This window comes from Herpailurus yagouaroundi, unplaced genomic scaffold (genome assembly GCF_014898765.1).
Source record: "Herpailurus yagouaroundi ecotype Mexico unplaced genomic scaffold, PumYag 162, whole genome shotgun sequence".
Taxonomy (NCBI): Eukaryota; Metazoa; Chordata; class Mammalia; order Carnivora; family Felidae; genus Herpailurus; species Herpailurus yagouaroundi.
In genome coordinates, this window is record NW_024412403.1 from 63,215,542 (window position 1) to 63,238,790 (window position 23,249).

At 37.1% G+C, this 23,249-nt stretch overlaps 1 protein-coding gene and 1 pseudogene across 5 annotated transcripts in view; one reads left to right on the forward strand and one right to left on the reverse strand.

Moving 5' to 3' along the window:
• LSAMP (limbic system associated membrane protein) overlaps positions 1 to 23,249 on the reverse strand; it is a 648,009-nt gene that overhangs the window by 222,293 nt on the left and 402,467 nt on the right. For all 5 annotated transcript variants that reach the window (XM_040484565.1, XM_040484563.1, XM_040484562.1 and 2 more), the window contains exon 3: positions 6,527 to 6,652. In XM_040484565.1, the coding sequence (XP_040340499.1) occupies positions 6,527 to 6,652 (126 nt within the window). The remainder of the gene's footprint in view (positions 1 to 6,526; positions 6,653 to 23,249) is intronic.
• On the forward strand, positions 20,597 to 21,773 carry LOC121036266 (glyceraldehyde-3-phosphate dehydrogenase-like; annotated as a pseudogene).

Consider the following 23,249-nt stretch of genomic DNA (forward strand, 5'->3'; position numbering starts at 1 on the left):
AGAAAGAGCATTTAAAAAAAATCTCATTTGTTGTGTTTGAATGGATCAAGATGGGATTGAGGTTGTGTTCAAATTGCCAGTCTCCCTCCAAATTACCACTACATAAAGCTGATATATATAGATAACTAATAATTAAAATAAATAAAAATAATACCAATAATATCTGACACTGTACTAAGAACTTTACCTACATGTTCTCTTAATTCTCATAATAACTTTGGACAAATTCTATTTTTATATCTATTAAATTGTAAAACAGACTGGAATAATGGCAACAAATATATGAAATGGCAAGAGTTTGAGAGATGTGGACTCTATTTCTGTTCTCCTAGATCATGTGCAAAGTTTGTGGTTAAGCTACCTATCCCTTCATAACCCATGCTTCCAAAATGTCCTGGAGCATTCAAATCCAAGCTAGTCCTCCAAGAACACATCTAGGGTGGTTCATTTCTCTTCAGGAAGAGTACGCTGGGCATCTGATGACAAATCTAGGTAGGGTAAGACTGGGGTGCTGAGGTGGTGGTACAGCATTTGTCCAACACTACCAGAATGGCCAGCATATCTGATTGTAGAGATCTTCCCATGGTTTAAAGGTTGCCAGTGTCAGTTATTATGAGTCTTTCCAGTTATTATTGGAGGCCAGTGATCATGTGGTTATATTTTAGAGTCTTCATTTTCTAAATTACCCAATTGTTTTAAGGCTATTGAGAAAGAATTTGTATTTACTTGATTAGGCTATTATGGAATCACCTGCATGGGCAAAGAATTTGTTTCTTACCTAAATTTAAGACATTCACACACATAAATAACTGCTTGTATACCTGCTACACTGGGAACATGTATATACACCAGTATACACTACCTTGTATATTTAAAAACAATGCACAAGTAAGGTATTGGAAATAAAATATAGGAAGATTTCTGTTTATTTTTTCTGCCCTTTGAAAGAGAAAACAGGAATAGTTTTAAAAGTAAAAAATATATATATGCTTAAAGAAAAAACATTAGTATAAAAAAAACTAACATCATGGTTTCACATAAAGATGCTTGCCTGGATTCCTAAATGAATTATTATATATGCTCTCTTCTCTGCCTGGGATATTTTTCACCCCCTTTTTTTCTTGGTCAGGTTGTATTCACCCTTAAGGTCTCAGCATAAGCTCCCCTGAGGGGAGCTTTGCTGGCTTTGCAGATTTTGCTATATGGCCCTGTTTTATAGTCTTATTGAATGCTATAATTTTTCTTTATATTGTAAAAATCTAATTAAGTGGTTATTCATGCAATTATTAGTTTAGTGCTCTGCTTTCTTGCTGAACTATAAACTCCATTTGTGCACGGACCATGTCTATCTCTCTCTTCATTTTGTCCTTTTACAATGTGAGCGTTTTATGAATATTTTTTGCCAAAAGTACAAATTGTGAGATGGATATCAAGATTAATCTAGATATTATTCTGTGTTGATGGGTAACATACTCTAAAACTGATATACAAGTAAGATATTGAAAAGAATACAGAGAAAGATTTTTTATTTATTTTTCTGCTCTTTGTAAAGGGAAAATTGTTTAAATGCAAGAAACAAATGAATACAATCAAAATAATAGGTTGAATCATTATTTTCACTTAAATTATCACTATCTGGTCAAGAGCAAAGTCACTGGTTTGATTCTTCCACATCCATATACTACCAAGATTAACTCAAAGAATCTTTTCGAAGGTCCATACAAGAAAACCCCAGAGAAAGAATTTCCTCAAACTTGAACTGTAGATATGTTCTCTGTGTGAAATACGAAGTCATGCTAATTCTGGTGTGCTAACTAAAAAGAGCTGATGTTACTTGCAACATGTACTTCTGGAAATCAGCTTAAAGAAATAAGTTTAGTTAAACATTGCATAGTACTCTCAAACCCATGAGGGCAGGGTCTAAGCTACATATATTAATAATTGGTTAACCTATAATATTAGAAGACAGACAGAGCTAGAGCATTAATGGAGTTCAAGAGTATCACCAGGCAAGGATTCAAATTTGGGAATCTCTGACCAAGTGTAAAAACCAACATCCAATAAGAAATGGGATTCCAGACTCCCTGCAGGTCTCTTACCAGCTTCCAGTACAAATTTTCCCACCTACCCTATCAAAAAACAAAATATTTCTTAAGCAAGATTTTTATATTCTGTATTAATGTCAAATCTGGCTTTTGGCTTGGACAAGAGAATTTTTACAGCACCTGCTAATTTGTTCTCAGCCTGAAGGACCAAGTCCTCAGTGTGGCTGAGTTTGGCGGGTATAGAAAGCTATTGAGGATGCAAAAAAAAACCTTTGTAGAAACAAAATGCATAGAAACTCCTTCTGTAACCCTGGGCAACCCTGATACCACATGAGGTACAGTTGAGAAAGGGACTTCCTCTGGAATGTGAGAAGAAAGATGTAGAAACAAAGTTAAATGAAGATGGGAACAGCATTACTCACAGAAGGGAGATCAAACACTCCATAGAAAATACATGTTACGGTGCAATTGCCCTCTGGGAGTCACAGGATTATGAAAGTCTAACTTAATTAAGGGAGAAAATAGGTCACATTTAACAACCACATACGTGGCGTATCATTTTGACTATACAGAATAACTGGAGAGAATGGAAAAATTAAGAAGTCGGAAGCATAAGAAAGGCAACCATGGAATTCATCAACCACTTTCTCATCCTTCTAAGTCAGGTATATGTTTTGATTCTGTATATATGAAAAGATTTACCATTCTTTAAACTTCCCTCTTTAAAAACACTTGCAGCATATTTGAAAAATAAATTTCAAATGTCAGAATAAAGAGAAACAAAATGGTGTGACCAAATTAAAAAAAAAAACTAAATTAAGAGGCAATAAATAGTCTTCATAAAAATATACCTTTCACCCTCTTCCTTTTCTCCCCCTTATGTCATCAAATGACAGGTAATCAGGTACATGTGAACCCTGCTTGGATTCTTCCCCCTTTCATAGCTTGATGCCCCTATGGGGTCGAGCTAATTACAGGTACATTTCCTCTGCAAGGCAGTCACACTCTATACTGTTGAAGGCACAATTAATAATTGAACAAAGCTACTAGATTTTTTTTTGCTCACACGGCCACGGGTTGCAGACAGTTTTACTGTGACACAGGGCAGAGCTTCTTCCTTGAGTGTCTCCAAGAAAGGTTTCATGTTATAGACTGAAAAGGATCACTGCCTGTTTCCAAATTTTGGAAAGTAGGGGAAAACCCACGTAAAACCAAAAAAATCCAACCCCCCACAAAAAAAAAACAACCTAGTTTCCTTTGTAGAACAGTAAAGGAAAATTTTCTCTCCTGTTAGCAGGAATATGATTATGATCAGGTGGCTATTTAGGTCAGATGTAAAGAGATGAAAGAGTGGGCCTAGAAATTAATACTCTTTAGAAGGGAAATTGGAGTTTGCCCTTGAGTCTGTGAATGCAGCAGGGAGCTAGTTTTGCATGTGACATAAGAGAATTTGACCTACAGACAGGGCCTAGATAAAGGATTAGAGAAGAATAAGGTTCTTTCCCTTGAGATGTATTTAGGAACTTAATAGAGGATATCCCCAGAGTGTCATGGGGTCATAGATTGGTGCAGAAAATCCTTGTCCTATGCCCCAAGCAATAGTCTTGAGCAACGGTCTGCAAACTTTTCTAAAGGGCCAGATAGAAAATATTTTAGGGTTTGTAAGCCCAGCCATCTTTGTTATAACTACTCAACTATCCTGTTTTTGAACAAAAGCAGCCATAGACAAGAAGAAAATGAATAAACATGGGTGTATTTCAATAAAACTTTATGGATGCCCAAATATGAATATTAAATTTTTGCATGTCAGAAAACAGAATTCTTCTTTTTATATTTTTCAAACATTTAATCATCTAAAACCTATTTTTAGCTCTAGGCAGTACAAAAGTGGGGCAGGCTGTATTTTAGCCCACAGACTGTAGTTTGCTGATCCCCTGGCCTTACTATTGGAAATCCCTATGAGTATACCTATTTTTCAAGCTGATTTTGAAATCTCTAGGGATCTCTGAGTGTATGTAAATGCTATATTTACATGGGAAGATGTGGTGTTTTGTTGACTTTTAAACACCATGGATAACCAGGTTATTCAGGATTCAAATCAGATATTCACTATCATTAAAAAGGTTACTAGAGTTAGAGATGAAGATCTAAACTGCTAGGCCCAGCATGGAAAAATCTTGAAACTCTGATTCTATCTCATTATTTTTCTGAACTCAAAGGATAAAAAAGAATACATCTTTGGGTTCTGGTCATGAATAGCATTTCTCCCCCAAAGACAAAATAAAAATAAAAAATGAAAAAACCCAACTACTTCATAGTCAATAGTACACAAAAAAGCAATAGTCCTTTATTAATGTAATTCATTTCTTGATTATAAGTTGAATATAATCTATCTTCCTTCCCTTCTTCTTCCTACCACTTGTTCCACAAAAAATAGGAGGGTATAAGTAACATATTTATATAGATATTTAAATTAATTAGAAAAGGTGAGACAATAAAACAAGAGGAAAGCAAGAGAATGGTCTGTACGTGAATTTGATGCCATAAAATCCCACACAGTTTGTTTAAAATCCTCTTCATTAACATGCAATTTATATATGATTTCCTATATTCTTTTACAAATGGGCAAAATAAATTTGGCTCTAAGTTTAGTAACAGTCAATTCCATGAACTCTTAATCATTTATAAAAATTTAGGGAGTTCATTCATAGAAAACCAACCATTGCTTAGAAAAAAGGCAATAGAAATACGTAAGAGGAATTTCCTCATGGGATATTTTCCAAAAGGAAAACTATGTAATAAAATGAACAATCTCTCAAAATAACATTATAGTAAATTCAATGATTTCAATTGATATCTTGTATAACATCTTTATATATGGGCCAATAGTTTTTATACCAAATTGTCATTCAGTCAAAGCAATTCTATACCAGAAAGGACCAAATTGTCATTCAGTCAAAGCAATTCTATACCGGAAAGGAGTAGGTGGTGTGGGATTGGGGCATAAAATACTTCAATCCAGGCCGAATGTGCTCTGGATGTTTAATTTAACCCAAGGGAAAGGTGTGTGATATCCAGAGGTTCACCCTTAAGACAATCTTCCATATGCATTTTTTCCATGTGAAGTATAAAATGGGTCTGAAAGAAAATGAGTTTGATCTTCCAAATAAATGCCTCATTTATTGCTCTTATATATTGTCAATAAATGACAAGTTGCATGCATTAACAATTAAGGTGGGTTTTGAGTGACGTTCCCTTAAGAAAATAGAAGCAAGCCTTTGATAAGAATAGCTGTCAAAAAAGGAGACCATTCCATAGGCTAGTCCAAATTCACTTGAAAAATTAGTTTGAGACCTAACATGACATGGAGGCCTGTATTCTCAACCACAGAATACAGTTTTCAAACATGCTTTAGGCGAACACTATCCTGGCCTTTTAGAAATACCTCAGGATAGTTTCCATGTATGTCTTGCTTTGCACAATTTTTTAGAGTTTTTCATTCCAAAATGACTTTGTTGTGAACTCTAGATACTTATATGAGGAAATTTTAAGAGAATATCAGATATAAATCAATTAAAATTGAGGATTATCTATCAAAATAAATTACATTTTATAAGAATAATTGATCCATAGCCCCTCTTTCTGAGAAATTAAATAGCAGGCTTTATTCTACAAAGACTGTGTCATTTACAAAACCATGGCATTGCATATAAGAAAATGTAATCTGTAGAGCAGGAAAGTATGCATGCAGTGGACCCAAGTAATTTGATATAATATTTAAGTGAAGTTCAAGAAGCAGCAGAGACCGAAAATTCAGTTATTCTGATGGTGATGGTGCTGGAACAGGAGGGAAGGATGCAGAAGACATTCCTGGGAAATAATTTTTCTGACTTTGACTGAATTTGCATTAATAGGTAGGGACCCATAATGAGCTCATGCAGCTTAGTCCATGCCTGATGCCCCTCACAGAACCATATGCCAAGGAGACGACATCAGAAGTCACTAACAATTTTGTATTATTCCTGAAAGGTTTCTTCACAAGGTGCTACATATTAGGAAACCATAGTTAAGGTTTAGGAACCTTAGTTAAGGAAACCATAGTTAACAGCAAAACAAACAAACAAACAAACATGCAAAGGACTAGTTAAATCTAATTCATACAAAACATTGCCCCAAGACACTCAAGCACAAAATTGGCCTACATTTTAGACATAATACTAAGTCATTTAATGCATTTAATTCTTCTGTATTTGTTGCCTTGAGGTGATGTTCTATTAAAAATGAAATAAGAAATGGCTGTAGACTTTATAGAGATGAACACATTAGCAAAGACCAGGGAGGACCCTATATAAGTCCTATTGCAATTCTATTAGTGCTTTAATAACCAGATACATGCTTGCCTTTCTGATCCAATGGAATCTGAGAAGCCCAAAGATATGTTAAATAATGTGTGGTATCTTGAAGGCTAGAGGGCTGCTTACCAGTTGGTGTAAGGTGTCTCCAGGTGATCACAGGTTCAGGACGGCCATTGGCCATGCAGACCAGGGTTACATTGCTGCCCTCATTCACAGTGACATCTGAAGAGATGTTGGAGATCTTTGGTGGAACTGCAAAGACAAAAGCGAATGGAATATGTAACCATACCAGTAAAACCCCATGTTTGAAGCACTGGTCCATGCCACTGGAAATAACAAACTTGAGCTAGATGCTTTTATGACTTGAACCATTTGAATTTTTATGTTAAGAAGCCAGGATACTTTATGACCTCTTTAGAGACTCAGCAGATGAAAAGCATGGGTCTTACTACTAGAAGAATCTCTCCACTATGAGCAAGTATTGTAGGAATTTCACAGAGGAGTATAGTGAAATGTATTATCTCTTTTTTCATTAGAATAGACTTTATATAATTATTAGTGTGCACATTTTTACCATATTAATAATTTTTTCTTATCACTGAATGGTGCCTGCCTACATTTATTTCCTTATGTATATCAAATGAATATAGTGCATTCTTACCTCCAAATGTCAGGAAAAGGAAAAGTGTTATTTAGTATGAGTTGCATAGTTGTGTTATTAGGATGTGGCAACACCTGTTTACTTACAATCTAGCCACATGAGGAAACCATCATTTAATCACAATAGAAAGTGTCTAAATATCACCTTGGTATGTGAACAGGCTAGATAATGCACATTAGAGCCTAAAAACTGAATTAATAAGGCCTGTGTCACAGATGCTACAAAAAATAATATTATTACCCCTAATACTTTCACCACCACTATTACTTACAATTTAATAATAGGTAACTTTAAGCATTTATTATATGTAAGGCTCTATGTAGAGTACTTTTCAAGTATTATATTGGTAACTCATTATAATAAAGAAATGATATCCTATGAGCATTTTATTTACAGGTGAGGAGCTGAAATATAGATGGAGCCAGGTGAGAAGCAGAAAACAGATTTGAATCTAAGAAGACTCCAGGGCCCACACTCTTAAGCAATACTTGAATGAAACTTCAACTTCACAATCCAGGCTACCAGATGGCTGAAAATGACGGAAATTACTTTTTGGTGGTGTGAGAAATGAGTCCCCGAGGGCTAGCTGTACTGCCGTCTGACTTCCTTCATTAGTGTTCAGGGCGGCAACATTAGATCTCATATTGGTAGGCTTAAGTGGAAAGTGAATTACTCACAAATTTCATCACAGAGGTTATGCACTGATTCCAAATAGCAGAGTTTATGGTTTGACTGTGATTTTTTCTTTTTTTCTTTTTTTTTTTTTTTTTACTCTTAGTTGCTTATGCAGTCCCTGAGAAAGTATGTGTCAGAGGGAGGCAGGAGAACAAGACAGCATTAAGGAGTTCAATAATAAAAGAATCTTATTTTCTCTCTCTTCCTGCCCTGTGGTGACAAATAAAACAGTAACATTTTCTGCCTGTAGAGACTGCTGTCTGACAACCATGTGATTGCTGCAGATCTCTGTTAGGAGACACTGATGGGACTTGGGCAACTGACCAGGTCACAACGCCACAAGGAGGAAGTGGGAGGAGGACTCATGACCTTAGCGTTTCTCCCACAATGGCATCTTACAGGGCTTCTGGGTAGAAACCAGTAGTTCTAAATCAAACCCAATGGCAGAAATGGAATGTAGTTGATTCCCATTATTTAGCAGTATGTATTTATAGGATTTCTGTTTCTCTTTTATCTACTGGGGTTAATGGATCTTTCTCTCGTATTCACACATTGACTTGCAATATACCTTCCCAGACTTTTACAATGAGGACCTAAAAGGTTATACCCAGTTTTTAAGGAAGAATATGAGGCACAGAGAGAAATAATGACTTGTCAAGGGCAATCCCATCAAGAAATATGGCTGGACTTAGAACTTGGGGCTCCTGAATATCCAATTGTTCTGTTGTTTAATATTTACAGTTTTTAATTCCCAGCTGAATAAGCCAGTGTTCTGAACATTTTCAGAAAAAGTACAATGAACTATAAATCAATGATGGTGTTCAAGAATACAATTTAGACATCCTAGGAATCTTCCTCTACAATCTAAAATCTGCAACAGGAAGCTATGTAATAATTATATGAGCTCATATTACTCAATTTGTGGTTAATTCTGAATTGCAAGACAGGCCACAGAATAGAAAGAAGAAATACAAATGTGTTTTCATAAGAAAAATGTAGAGGGGGAGACTTTATATTCCTAATATAAAAACATGCAAATTTACAAAACAGAAAAGATCGCCAGTGGTCAGATTCCCAGAGAATTATTACCTATGATAAAATTTACTCATAATTTTCTCTCATTTTGTAAGAGGAATATATATCCAAGGACTTTGCTTTTTTATGGCACCCAGGATCCCCTGTTTCTTTTAACTAAGGGCAATATGTTCAGGTCCTAGATCTCAGAAACTGGAGACTCAGAAAGTGTTTGTGTTCAATAGTCAGAAATGTAATCACGTTGACATTGAATTTCACCTTCCTCGGGGTCACTACCAGTGGGTTTCACTCTATTGCTTCTCTTCCACTTCTTTGTACATTGTACCAGCTTCTTCCCATAGCATTTATATCTGATGTAGTCATTTGTTCCAGAAATAAATACCTCCCTAAATTCTACATTACCATCTTACTTTCCAACTCTCTGTCTCCAAAATCTTGAAAGAATTGTTCTACATTACATCTTCATCTCCCATTCACACTTCAACCTACGGTGCAATCTGGACTCTTTCCTTAACCTCCAAAAAAACTGCTCTCAGGAAGCTCACCAATTTGAACCATGGAGTTTCTAGGTCCTATGAACAATTTTGTTATTATCCTATTTTTCTCAGGAGTATTTGATTTTGTTGACCATAACTACCTTCTTCCATTCTTTTATTTTCTAAGATGCCAGATTCAACTGTTTTTCATCTTACCTCTCTGGCCAACCTTTCCAGTTTAGCTTTTGGACTTACTTTGTCCTGTTCCTTAAATATCTGTATTTTTAACGTTGATCACTGTTCCCTTCCTTCACATAACTCACTGTGAATGATCTTATCTATTGTCTAAGTTCAGAAGCCAAGGCCATAGTATGTATGACTCCCAAATCAGTATCTGCAGCTCAGATTTTTCTCATGACTTTTACACTTACGTTCCAATGGACCAGTCTAAATTTTCATCAAATACATCACAGATACTCAAGATTCAACATACTCAGAACCAAAATTGTCATCTTCCTTCCTACGTGACACTTGTAGTCTTGTTCACTATCTCGGGGAATGGTGTCATCATGCAAACAGTTGCCCAAGCAAAAACAGCGTTATCTTCCTTGACTGCTCTCTTTCCTTTACTACCCCCATATAAAAAGGATCCTGAGTTCTGTGACTTATGCCTTTTAAATCTCTCTCAGATTCACTATTATTCCCAATCCCTATTCCCAGAGTCATAAACTTTTTTTCTTTTTTTTTCTTTTTTTTTTTGGTTAGATTCTGCAAGAGCATTATAACGAATTTCTTTGTCTCTAGCCTTCCTTTCCTCAGGCTCACTGTCATTCATTCATCACACTGAAATAAGTTTTTTTTTTCATAAATTGCAAATGTGAGTATAATATTCTCTGATTAATCTCATTGCCCTCAAGATAAATCCAAACTTCCTAACATGAATTCACAAGCCATGGTTGGCCCCCGGTTAGCTCTCTAGACTTACGTATTACTCCCTTTTCATTGTATCATCCAGTCAGATCAAATAATTTTGGCTCCTAGAATATACTATGCTTATTTACCCCAAGGCATTTAACATTCTATTTTTTCTACATGGAATATTCTTCTTCCAATCCTTCATGAGGTCAGCCCCTTTCTTCCTTCAGGTTTCAACTTGTCATCCTGTTTTCTCGCTTTTTCCAGGAAGACTATTCTGTCATTTACCACCCCATTCCTACCCCTACCCCACTCCTGACTTCTTATTGAGTGAAGCATCCCTCCTATGTTCTCCTATTGTGCCCTATATTTCTCTACCATGGCCCTGGATCGTCATTGCTGGATTACTTACCTGTACCTGTCACTAAACTGAAAGACGCAGATGAGAAGTCCTTGGTTTTCCTGACCAGTGAATTGTATAGACCATGGCACTTAGAACATGGTAGGTACTCACAGGGTGTTTGAAAAAAGAAATTAATGAAAATCCCTGCCTGCCCCCAAACTTTTCTGAGCTCAAGTAAGTCATCTCATTGAATTTTTATCAGAAAGGAGCAACCTTTTATTTTGAGCCAGTAAAATACAGCTTTTATCAGTATTTCTTTAGCTACCCCTCTAATGACCTTGTTCACTATCAACTTTTTTGACTCTTAATTAAAAAAAAAAAATTAACCATGGGGCACAGAAACATCTGTGTATGTTAGGAATATAGGAAGTGAGATAAACTTGGTGTCCAGCTTCTTGAATTATAGATGTATTCAGGGTTTAACTTCTTTTTTTCTTTTCTACGAGGAATCATTCATATATGTTTGTATGGATGTATATAAATTTTTTTTCTAATGTTTATTTATTTTTGAGACAGAGACAGAGCATGAGCGGGGGACGGTCAGAGAGAGAGACACAGAATCTTAAAAAGGCTCCAGGCTCTGAGCTGTCAGCACAGAGCCCGATGCGGGTCTTGAACTCTCAGACCTCGAGATCATGACCTGAGCCAAAGTCGGACGCTTAACCGACTGAGCCACCCAGGCGCCCCTGTGTGGATATATATAAATACATGTAACTTTTTTTAGTTTAATGGTTTAATAGTTCCTTTCTAGTTTCCCATAGCCATTCATGAAGTCTGTATTTACACCATTACTGATAATATAAGATTAAAGCAGCGCAAGGTCTTTATTCTATTACCTCCTAACATCTTTATAAAGATCCTGGGAAGTAAAATGTATTCTCTTTTATCGCCATTTCATAGATGCAGACACCAGGGACAAAATGGGTAAGACTCACACAGCTAAGAAATTATAGAGTTAGGATCAAAACCTAAGGTTTATAGATTTCCTAAACTTAAGTCTTCTTCTAGATCATATTCACTTTGCAATAGTGGTTCCAAATAGTATTTTTTGCTCTATTTTAATTCTCAGTAAGGACAACTGTAGGAAATACTGTTTAACAAGATAATCTTATTTTCATTGGTAAACATAAGTTGTTTATTTACCAAAACCACTGTAATATTGATTTATGCTCATGGGCCTTCACATATTCTGTGTAGTTATTTTATTTTCTTCTGGAGTATTCCCTAACATTTTTTTTTTCTTTTTTTGAGAGAGAGAGCAAGCAGACGAGGGGAAGAGGGAAAGAGAGAGATGGAATCTTAAACAGGGTCCATGCACAAAGTGGGGCTGGATCCCACAACCATGAGATCATGACCTGAGCCAAGATCAAGAGTCGGACGTTCAACTGACTGACTCACGCATCACTCCCAACAATATTTATTCATAGGATATTAGTGTCTTTTATTATATTTTCCTAAATGTAATGTCATGAACCATTTATTTGATGTTTTCAACCTATTTGGTTTCAGGAATCTCTCTAATTTGTCTGGATTATTTTGTTTTCTTACTCATTAATGACAGCCTGTATACCTTAGGGAAATGATCTTTTGTTGTCATATTGTTTGCAGTTTCCACAATTCATTCTTAACTTCTTAATTTTATGAACATTTTTGTCTTGTAAAAGGTTTACATTTCTTTGGTGCGCTTTTTTTTTATGATTTCTACTAGTGTTTTTGCGCATAGACGTTTCTTTCTTAACATAAAATCAGTTAAATACTTCTATTTGTTATTTCTCTTTCAATGGTTTATTTCTTTTTTTTATTGCACTCTTTAAATCATCTGGAGTTGATTTATGGTGTGAGCTTTAACTGGGTTTTTTAATCCTCCGTGGTTTTTTAGTCAATTTCCGCAATACCTCTGGTTAAATTATATAAAATGTATACATTGTTTTGGCTTTCAGAATTAGCCTACATGTGCTACCAAGAGCAATATTTCTGGGAAATATATAAATATAAACCTACTTATTTTTTTTTTCAACGTTTATTTATTTTTGGGACAGAGAGAGACAGAGCATGAACGGGGGAGGGGCAGAGAGAGAGGGAGACACAGAATCGGAAACAGGCTCCAGGCTCTGAGCCATCAGCCCAGACCCCGACGCGGGGCTCGAACTCACTGACCGCGAGATCGTGACCTGGCTGAAGTCGGACGCTTAACCGACTGTGCCACCCAGGCGCCCCTAAATATAAACCTACTTATAATGCCAAGAAATTTTATGAAAGTGCATTAAAATATGTCATTAATCTTTTGGACACCACACTATTACTATGTGATGCTAGTTCCAAAATTAATTGTTTATTAGACAAACACCTCCTAAAATGTTGAGTAAAAAACATAATTTAGATACCCTGCTTTCAGGACACTAGTGAAATTCATTATTCAAAGGAATTCTCTAGGTTTCCACTGCAAAAATTAAATAAATAAATAAATAAATATGCCACACCTAATAGATATAACTTTAAATCTGAATTATTAAATAGGTGATATTCTTTCACTGAAATCTATATAAATTCTGTGTTAAAGAAATGTACATTTTTTCCATGCATTGAAAATTAAGTGACAGTTTCTAAAATAATACTAACATCTAGGTACACTTGTACACACGGATTCCTTCAGCTGTGCAATGCAACAGTATTAAGTAGGATTATGACACAATCTGCCTCTGCCACTCATGATTTTATTGCCCTTCCTCATTCTTCTTGTAATTTCCTTACCCACTTTACCATATCTCCAGGGCTCCAGGGTCTGCCTTGGCTTTTGTGAACCAAGACATGCCTGTACATAATTTGTACAATTCTCTAGGTTCCAATGCATCCCTTCTCCTCTTTTGTGTAAGTCTCACATCTCTTATGTTTGGTCCAACGTGGAAATGCAGGCAAAGTTAGGGACATAGTGGAGTGGACATATATCATATGATCTGCCAAAATCCATGCCCTCTTCTGTCTGGAAAGACAACCCTGGTATTCCTTTGCAGAAAACACCTCCCACCAACTGCCATTGGTTTGTTGGGACTGTCAGTCAAGTGACCTATTCTCCTTTGGCCAAGGAGTGGGCATGTGACCAAAGCTGGGCCACTTAGACTCTCCCTCCCTGGAACTTGGTTTTTATAAGGAATGACTCAAGAGAGGTTGAAACTGATTCAACTTGTGGTAGACTGTGTTAATGTACCCAATTCTCAATCTTTCCTGTATCCAAATCTTTTGCCATGCCTATCCCCTCCTTCAGTGGGTAGCAGACACTTTTCCATCCCTGGACCATGCTGCTTGTTTTGGCCAAGGATACAAGCATAGGGAATACAAGCAGAGTCTTGAGAAGTGTTGGCACGATTGGACTCACTTGGTCTTGTGCCTCAGCCATTTTCATGAGAAGCATGTACCCATCTGAGTCTGGTGGCCCTAGGAGAAGGAGGATGAGAGCTGGCAAATGGGATTGCCAAATAAAATACAGGGCATCCTGTTAAATACGAATTTTATATAAACAGCAGATACTTTTTTAGTATAATGGCTCCAAACATTGCATGGGACATACTTATACTAACAATTATTTGTTATGTGAACTACAAATGTAACTGGGCATCCTATATTTTTATTTTGTGAACCTGACAACTCAAGGTACATTGTCACATGTAGTGAAACCCAGTCTGGATCTGCTGACTTGCACACTTGTGAGAAATAAAAAATAACTATTGTTTTATGTCCCTGAATTTTTGACTGGTTTGTTCAGCAGCAATAGTTAGCTAATACATATCATGAAACGGCAGCCACCTGAAAGGACTATTATTTTTCACTACTGTCTGCAACTTGCATCCCTGGAGATGCATGGCTTCTGTGCCTTCCAAGGTGATATTTTCTGCTTTTCTTTTGAGCCTGGGAACTATTCCATATTCTTCCAAAGAATCACCATTTTTTACATCAAATTAGCCAGTCAATTTCTGTTGCTTACGCCAAAGAATCCTAATTGTTACAAACTGGGAAGTAGTCATAATAAGGGGAAATTTTGAAGAGGGACATTTTCATAGAGGTAAATTGTCATTTATGCTTGGGTACTCCTTTGGGTTTCCACAAAACGAAATGAGTTGCATGTATAGCATTGGCTCTTATCTGTCATTACACATTGCTTTAAAAATAATTGTAGGTTTGAAAGAACATCTAATTCTAGCTGTGAGTGTTTCAATACCTTTGTCTTTAGTCCCTAACTGACCAACCAGAAGAAGGACAATAAATCAATTCCAGAGGAAAGGATAAAAGTGGTCAGTTGGTTCATTTATCTAACCTCAAATAATTAGCATTTATAACTTGTATTCAATTCAAAATGTTATCCCTAATGGTGCAAATTATTAAGTTTGTCTCATCAGTTATTGCTTATTTGAAGTTTGGGAAAGGTGCATGTATTACTGTGCGTATGGTGGTAAAGGGGTGTTAAAAACATAACACTATCAACTTTTCAATTTCTAACCTTTTTTGGTGTGGCTAGAGAAGCTTACACCCTATTTTTTACACATGTAACACACTGGAAACCTATAGTGTAACTATATAAGAATTGCGTTCAGAAATCTACAGGATGTTTTTTAAGCAGCACTTGGTTTTAATCGCATGATCCAAAAATTCAACAATAAGAATAAAAATATACGATATAACATATTAATAACATCTTGTGAAACATCAAACATTCATCTAGTCTGGCATTTTGCTTCTGAAAATGCCAGTGAAGCATGCTGTGCTTCATGGTGTGGTAGGTTCCAGAATGGATGATAGGATTGGAAAATGTAGCACAGTTTGAGAGCCAGGGATTTTGATCCTGCTCTGACACTGGCTCATAAGGCAACCACATATTCTCTGATATTTGCTTTTGAATTTTCCTCATGAGGTACACTGTATGTGCTTAACGAGTTTTGAACGAATAAACACACAAATTAATGACAAGTTATTTAAATCTCCCTGAGACTTAGTTTCCTCATCTGGTAATTGAAAGTAATGTGCAAAGTTGATAATAGTTAATATTACAGGATTGTTGTTAGGGACAAATAAAATAATTCATGTAAACTTGTTTTTTAAACTGTAAGGGACTGTAGAGGTGTAGCTATCTATTATACAGCTAATAAAGCAGTGTCGGCTTAACTCTTCCTAAGATAACATGATAACACAGTTCATGCATTTCTATGGCTAATGGCATTCTAGTTATATTTTTGCAGACACCATTATTGCCAGAAGGTGTAGGTAATTACTCTAATTCATAATTAATCATTAATATTGGCTTTAACAGAAAGTCACTCCAAAGATAAGTATCCAGTTCTTATCTACTAATGGGCAGAGCTATGCCAATATGTTCAGCCCTTTAGTCAATGTCTAGACATTTTATACCTGTAATAAAAAGCGACACAAAGATGTGAAAGTGTACAATCATAAACAAAAAAAAGTTTTAGAAGCTTAACTCTTGGGCTCCTAAGGAAAAGCTCTCGAAATCAAATGTTATCACTGTTACATAATTTGTAATGTAAGCCTCAGTAAAAGAGAGGTCTTCTTTTATTTGTTGTTCTTTTTTTTTTTTTTTAAATTTTTTTTTCCAACATTTATTTATTTTTGGGACAGAGAGAGACAGAGCATGAACGGGGGAGGGGCAGAGAGAGAGGGAGACACAGAATTGGAAACAGGCTCCAGGCTCTGAGCCATCAGCCAGAGCCCGACGCGGGGCTCGAACTCACAGAGCGCGAGATCGTGACCTGGCTGAAGTCGGACGCTTAACCGACTGCGCCACCCAGGCGCCCCTATTTGTTGTTCTTATAGACAACAGATGTTGCCAGGTGTTTTGTGTCTGTAATTTGAGTCTCTAAAGCCTTAACTCTGGCCAAATAAAACAATCAGCAATGATAGTTTCTTTTCCACTAGTATTAGTTCTCACTGTTACTAGAATCCATTTATAAAGCAAGAAACATTCAGCTGCAGAAGTAGGTATTTGAAAAGGAGCGCTCTACAGGAACATGATTCCTTTTAAACACAAATTTCATGGGTGAGTAGGGAAAATGTGGAAACTATAGCTTCTTTGAGTAGCAGATGAATATTAAAGTAGAAGAAACTCATTACACATATCAGTTACTCAAATTTCTTTGCCAGGAGTGATTACAAATGCTGCACTTATGCTTGCATTAGAAGATGAACAAAGTAACTTAAGGAAAGGGGGATAATATGCTAACAATTTAGAGGAAAAGATAAAATGTATATATAAAACAAAGCCAAGTACCATATGAGTGGTAATGTGGTAAAGTCAGAGAAATAGGAGCAAGGAAGCTTGTGAAAATGACATATTGAAACAATGTGCAGTCAAGAAAAAGCCATCCTCCTGTAATCAGGCAGGAGCAATTCTTGAATTATACATGTAACTAAAAGTTAGAGCCTGAAGTCTCACTTAACATACTCCTCTGAGATTCGGCTGCCATCTTACTGTGTTGGCCAAAGAAATAAGCTGGATACGACCTCCTCTTTGGCCTTTGAACCCTAAATTATCACATTCTCAAGGGGCCATATGAGTTGCTGTCACTGTCTCAGGTAGTCAGACTTACACCAAAATAGTCCCTATGACACATCCAGACAGTAGCCAACATCACAAGGAAGTGTTAATTTGGGTCAGACTGCTCTAAATAACTCAAACACAGTAGCCGTTGTACAAAGAAATACCATGAGCTCACTTATACACCACCTAGTGGTGGATGTGTACCCAAGGTGATACATGTGTGGCATGGGTATCTACATCTGATTGAGGCTCCCAGTAGACCTAAATAGAAAGTACGTTACATTGGAATTTTTCTATATTTATTAAAAGTTCAGAATTACCCTGGAATCTAAGTGTGTGGGCTGGTTTCGAAAGGGGACAAAATATTCAGGCACCAGCATTTGCATTCATGACCAGCTAAGGGCATCCATTATTGCTGCTTCAGCAATATGTATACTCTGTGGGATGTCAAATGGCTGTTCTCCTGTACAGGTCATTGCCTTGCTAAATAAGAGCAAATGGAACTATCCTGATTCTGTTCACTGAGGCTGCAGTTACTCAACAAGCCAGCAGCTCCTCCAAAATTTCATATTCCCAGACCCTGATTCCAGCTGTTTGGATATTTATTTTTGCTAATCTGGGAAAACATCCAGACGCTGATTTAATCAGTCGATGGGAGGACTGAATCTGCTTTCTTCCCTTTACCTCACAAAAGAGCTTTATCATTTCTGGTACTTACAGAATAGTCTTTAGATACTGTCCAACCACAGCAGATGGTTTTGTTATCTGGCAGAAATGGGGGTATCGAGCAGAGGGAAGTTCAAAAATATCAGGCTACCTAGGGTGGGTAGCAAATAGCAACTGGGTGAATTCCAAGGGCTCAGAAATGGCACCCACAGACTCTAGCAGAGAAAAAAGAAGTGCATCTTTTCTCTCTTTGCACTCAAAACTCAGGTGGTATTCCTGGCATCTACTAAAGAACCCTCTCTGTATTCCATGAAAAGCCTGTAAAGATTTAGCCCTAAACCATGACATATCCTAAAAGCTACAAAATACATCAGTGCAGCCAATATACATATATTTTTTCCGTGTTCCATTAGTGTTCTTTAAAAAATGTGGGAAAAAAATTGCCTGTACCTTATGGATGAATTCTTTAGTCAATAAGACAATATTAGAGATAGGTCCATATATTAAAAGAGGACAGGGGGCACGTGGGTGGCTCAGTATTAAGTGTCTGACTTCAGCTCAGGTCATGATCTCACGGTTCATGGGTTACTGCCCCGTGTTGGTCTCTGTTCTGACAGCTCGGAGCCTGGAGTCTGCTTCAGATTCTGTGTCTCCCTGTCTCTCTGCCCCTCCCCTGCTCACATTCCATCTCTCTCTCTCAAAATAAATAAGCATAAAAAGAAAGATCACAGGATTTTAAATTTTTTTTTTTTTTTTTTTTTTTTTTTTTTTTTTTTAGTAATCTCTATGCCCAATGTGGGGCTTGAACTCATGACCCTGAGATCAAGAGTTACATGCTCTTACAACTGAGCCAGCCAGGTGCCCCAAAAGAGGAATTTTAAATGAGAGAGAAATAAACTATAAGTCAAAAGAACACAGAAGTATAAAGAGTTCAGAGACCAATCTTATGTCTATTATGTTTAGGAATAATACAAATTAACATTTATTGAAAGACTATAACATATAAAGACACTGTGCTAGGCATGATCAGAGGTGAGGAGAGGATAAAACAATGACAATTATGACCTAGATCAGCCAGTTTTTATTATTTCAACAAAAGTGCCAGTAAAAGGTTACTGAAAAAATAATAATCTTAACACTAACATTTTTTAAATGGTTTACTGTTCATCTCATTTCTTCATTCCATTTTGAGAATTAGAAATGTGTAGAAATAAATATGGTGCTTGTAAGAATCCCTTAAACTTAAAGATTCCATGCCCATTTTACTAGCCTAAATTCTATTTTTTTTAGTTGCTTAAGGCATATAGTGTTCTTTGCGTGTAGGGAAGGAGGTAGATTCTAATAGAAACCAACTAGGGTGAACTAAAGCATGCCTTGAATACAATGGAAATAATAAAAGTTGTTTCCTGCCACTGCTCAAGGGCCCAGAAGATAGAATATTTAGAGAAAGAATAGGATTGACAGGAGGTTTTCAGAATTTCTTTCTTTGAATTGCCCTTGTTCAAAGCTTACCATGAACAATTATGAACTGAATATGGAATATTCACATTATTTCCTTCTAAACAAATAGAGTTACCATTGTGAATTAATTAATACATTCATGCCAATTATAATTTTTCAAAAATTATATATAATGGTAGGAAATACAGTAATTATCAAAAATGTTAAATATAACTAGGAGAAACAGAATACTTCCTGCCATTCTAAGTAGGCTTAAAAATTCCAGAGAGGTAAATAGGTATGCAGCATTTGGGGGAGGAAGGAAATACAAAGCCTGGAGTTGATGAATATGAGTTAGGTCTCCATTTTATCTTTCCTTGACCTCTGTTTGAGGGACAAAGGAACATTAAATAATGAAAAAAGACATAAGCAAGCAGAAAAGTGAAGAGAAATAATAAAAATAATAAAGATAATTAATAATAATAATATGAAGTAGTATAACATTATACAATTTATGAAACTCTGATATATGTCTTGCCTTATTTGATCTACACCTATCCCAATGTGATGGCTTGGACAAGTTTTATTACTACCACCCCCCCCCCCCCCCCCCATATATTGGTTGAATAACTGAGACTCAGTAAGGTTCATTCTTTTGGCCAAGGTCACAAAGCTAGAAAGTACCAAGTTCATAACCAGTTCATCTGATCAAGAAGATGTAGGAAGATCTTGGTATTTCAAGACTAGATTAACTACTGCTGAGATACGAGATGCTAGTATATTGATTGAATTAAACAGCTGCAAAGATGACCAGGGCACAACTACAAATAGGAAAGTCTGGATAGGTGGGTACTTGTGTTCAGTACAGTAATGGAAATGTCACTGATTATGTTGAGATCCCGGAAGTCTGGTTTACCAAAGTTTGTTGTCTCTGCATTACTCAGTTCAGTTTTTTAGCTCAATTATTACATGGTTAAAAATTTGGCTTTTTGGGGGTGCCTGGGTAGCTCAGTTGGTTTAGCGTCTGACTCTTGATTTCTGCTCAGGTCATGGTCCCAGGGTTGTGGGATTGAGCTCTGCTGGCCATGGAGCCTGCTTAAGATTTTCTTGCCCTCTTCCTCTGCCCCTCTTTCTCCTGCTTATTCTCTCTTTCTCTCTCTAAAACTAATAATTAATAAAAATAATAATAATAATAATAAAGAATTTGGCTTTCTGGTTTTGAGGTATTTTTAAAAATAATGCATCTAAAGGATACAAAAATGCTGACTTGAAGGGGCACATGCACCCCAATGTTTATAGCAGTGCTATCAACAATAGCCAAATTACTCTGCTCCTCCCTGTTTGACAGACAGCCGTATCTTCTGGTGCGGTGCCAACCGCGTCCTCAAGACATGGTGGTGAAGGCTTGAGTCAATGGATTTGGCTGTATTGGGAGCCTAGTCACCAAGACTGCTTTTAATTCTGGCAAAGTGGACATTGTTGCCATCAATGACCCCATCATTGATCTCAACTACATGGTTTCCATGTTCCAGTGTGATTTCACCCCCAGCAAATTCCATGGCACAATCAAGGCTGAGAACAGGAAATTTCTCATCAATGGAAAGCCCTTCACTATCTTCTAGGAGCGAGATCCTGCCAATATCAAATGGCGTGATGCTGGTGCTGAGTATGTTGTGGAGTCCACTGGGGTCATCACCACCATGGGCAAGGCTGGAGCTCACTTGAAGGGTGCAGCCAAGAGGGTCATCATCTCTGCCCCTTCTGCTGATGCCCCCATGTTTCTAATGGGTGTGAACCAGGAGAAGTGTGACAACTCCCTCAGGATTGCCAGCAATGCCTCCTGCACCACCAACTGCCTGGCCCCTCTGGCCATGGTCATCCATGACAACTTTGGCATCGTGGAGGGATTCATGACCACAGTCCATGACATGATCACCACCCAGAAGACTGTGAATGGCCCCTTTGGGAAGCTGTGGCATGAGGACTGAGAGGCTGCCCAGAACATCATCCCTGTTTCTACTGGCGCTTCCAAGGCTGTGGGCAAGGTCATCCTTGTGCTGAATGGGAAGCTCACAGACATGGCCTTCTGTGTCCCCACCCCCAACATATCTGTCATGGAACTGACCTGCTGCCTGGAGAAAGCTGCCAAATATGATGACATCAAGAAGGTAGTGAAGCAGGTATCATAGGGTCCCCTCAAGGGCATCTTGGGCTATGTGACACCCCCACTCTTCCACCTTCAACATGGGCTAGCATTGCTCTCAATGACCACTTCATCAAGCTCATTTCCTGGTATGACAATGAATTTGGCTACAGCAACCAGGTGGTGGACTTTATGGTCCACATGGCTTCCAAGGAGTAAGAGCCCCCTAGTCCACCAGCCCCAGCAAGAGCAAGAGGAAAAGAGAGGCCTTTATCTGCTGGGGACTCCTTGCCCCAACTCATTCCCCAATACACTCTCCTGACCTCCAGTTTCCATCCCAGAGACCCTTGAACAAGGGAAGGGCCTTGAGGAGCCCTACCTTACCATGTGCCATCAATAAAGTATACTGTATCCAGCCAAAAAAAAAATAGCCAAATTATGGAATGAGCCCAAATGTACATCGGCTGATGAGTGGACAAAGAAGATGTGATATACATATGTGTGTGTGTGTGTATGCATATATATATGCATATATAATACACTAGAAAATATTATACTAAGTAAGTCAGTCAGATAAAGATAGATATATGATTACACTCATACGTGGAATTTAAGAAATAAAACAGATGAACATAGGCGAAGGGAAGGAAAAATAAGATAAAAAACAGAAGGAGACAAACCGTAAGAGACCCTTAAATATAGAGAACAAATTCAGGGTTGCTGGAGGGGAGATGGGGGTGGGCTAAATGGGAGAGGGTCATTAGGAAGGGCACTTGTTGGGATTGAGCACTGGGTATTATAAGTAAATGTTGAATCACTGGGCTCTACTCCTGAAACCAATACTATACTGTATGTTAACTAACTTGAATTTAAATACATAATTAAGAAAAAAATTAATGTTTATTTATTTTTGAGAGAGAGAGGGAGACACAGAGTGTGAGCAGGGGAAGAACAGAAAGACAGGGAGACACAGAATCTGAAGCAGGCTCCAGGCTCTGAGCTGTCAGCACAGAGTCTGATGCAGGGCTCGATCCCACGAACTGCGAGATCATGACCTGAGCCGAAGTCGGACGCCCAACCGACCAAGCCACCCAGGTGCCCCATGTATATATTTGTTTTTAAAAAAGAGAGAAAACCAATATACATTTAAAAGCAAGTTGACTTTGTCACAACTAGCATAAACTTCAAGCCAGCGAGTCCATTTTATTTTCTTGTCCATGGTAGCATATTTCAATGGATGTGGATAATATTCTACATAATTTCATTATATAAAATATATATATAATATATATCCATTATATATATGTATATGCACATATATATCCATTATATATATAATTATATATGTGCATATACATATATATCCATTATATATATGTGTATAGATATATATATATATATATACACACACATATATATATAAAATAGATATATTTGCCATTAATGCAGTTGGATATTTTGACCATGTTGACGATCCATTAAAAGTGCTATAAGGATATAATGAAAAAAATGCTGGTAATATTTATATCTGTAATTACAAAAGCATGAACACTTTTACAGTGGAAAGTAGAGACATCTTCACAGACCTCATTTACCGCCTGTATTGCAGATAAATTTGACCAATCTCCCTCAATTTGGCCAATGCAAAATGGGGTCTCTCTTCACTCTCCCTTCTCTTAAAACTCAAGAGGGGGCAGGTGGTGGTGGTGAGAAGGAATGCTCTTTCCCTGCTTCCACAAATAAATCCCGAATGGGGTGAGTCTCATTAATCTTGAGCTAAATGTGAAGTTAGACATGGAGGCATCTCGGGTCCCCACTGTTTGTTCAAAGCCCTAGGCATGTTATGGAGAAAATGTCAAAGATTTCTGCTTTGGCTTCTGCACCCTGCCAT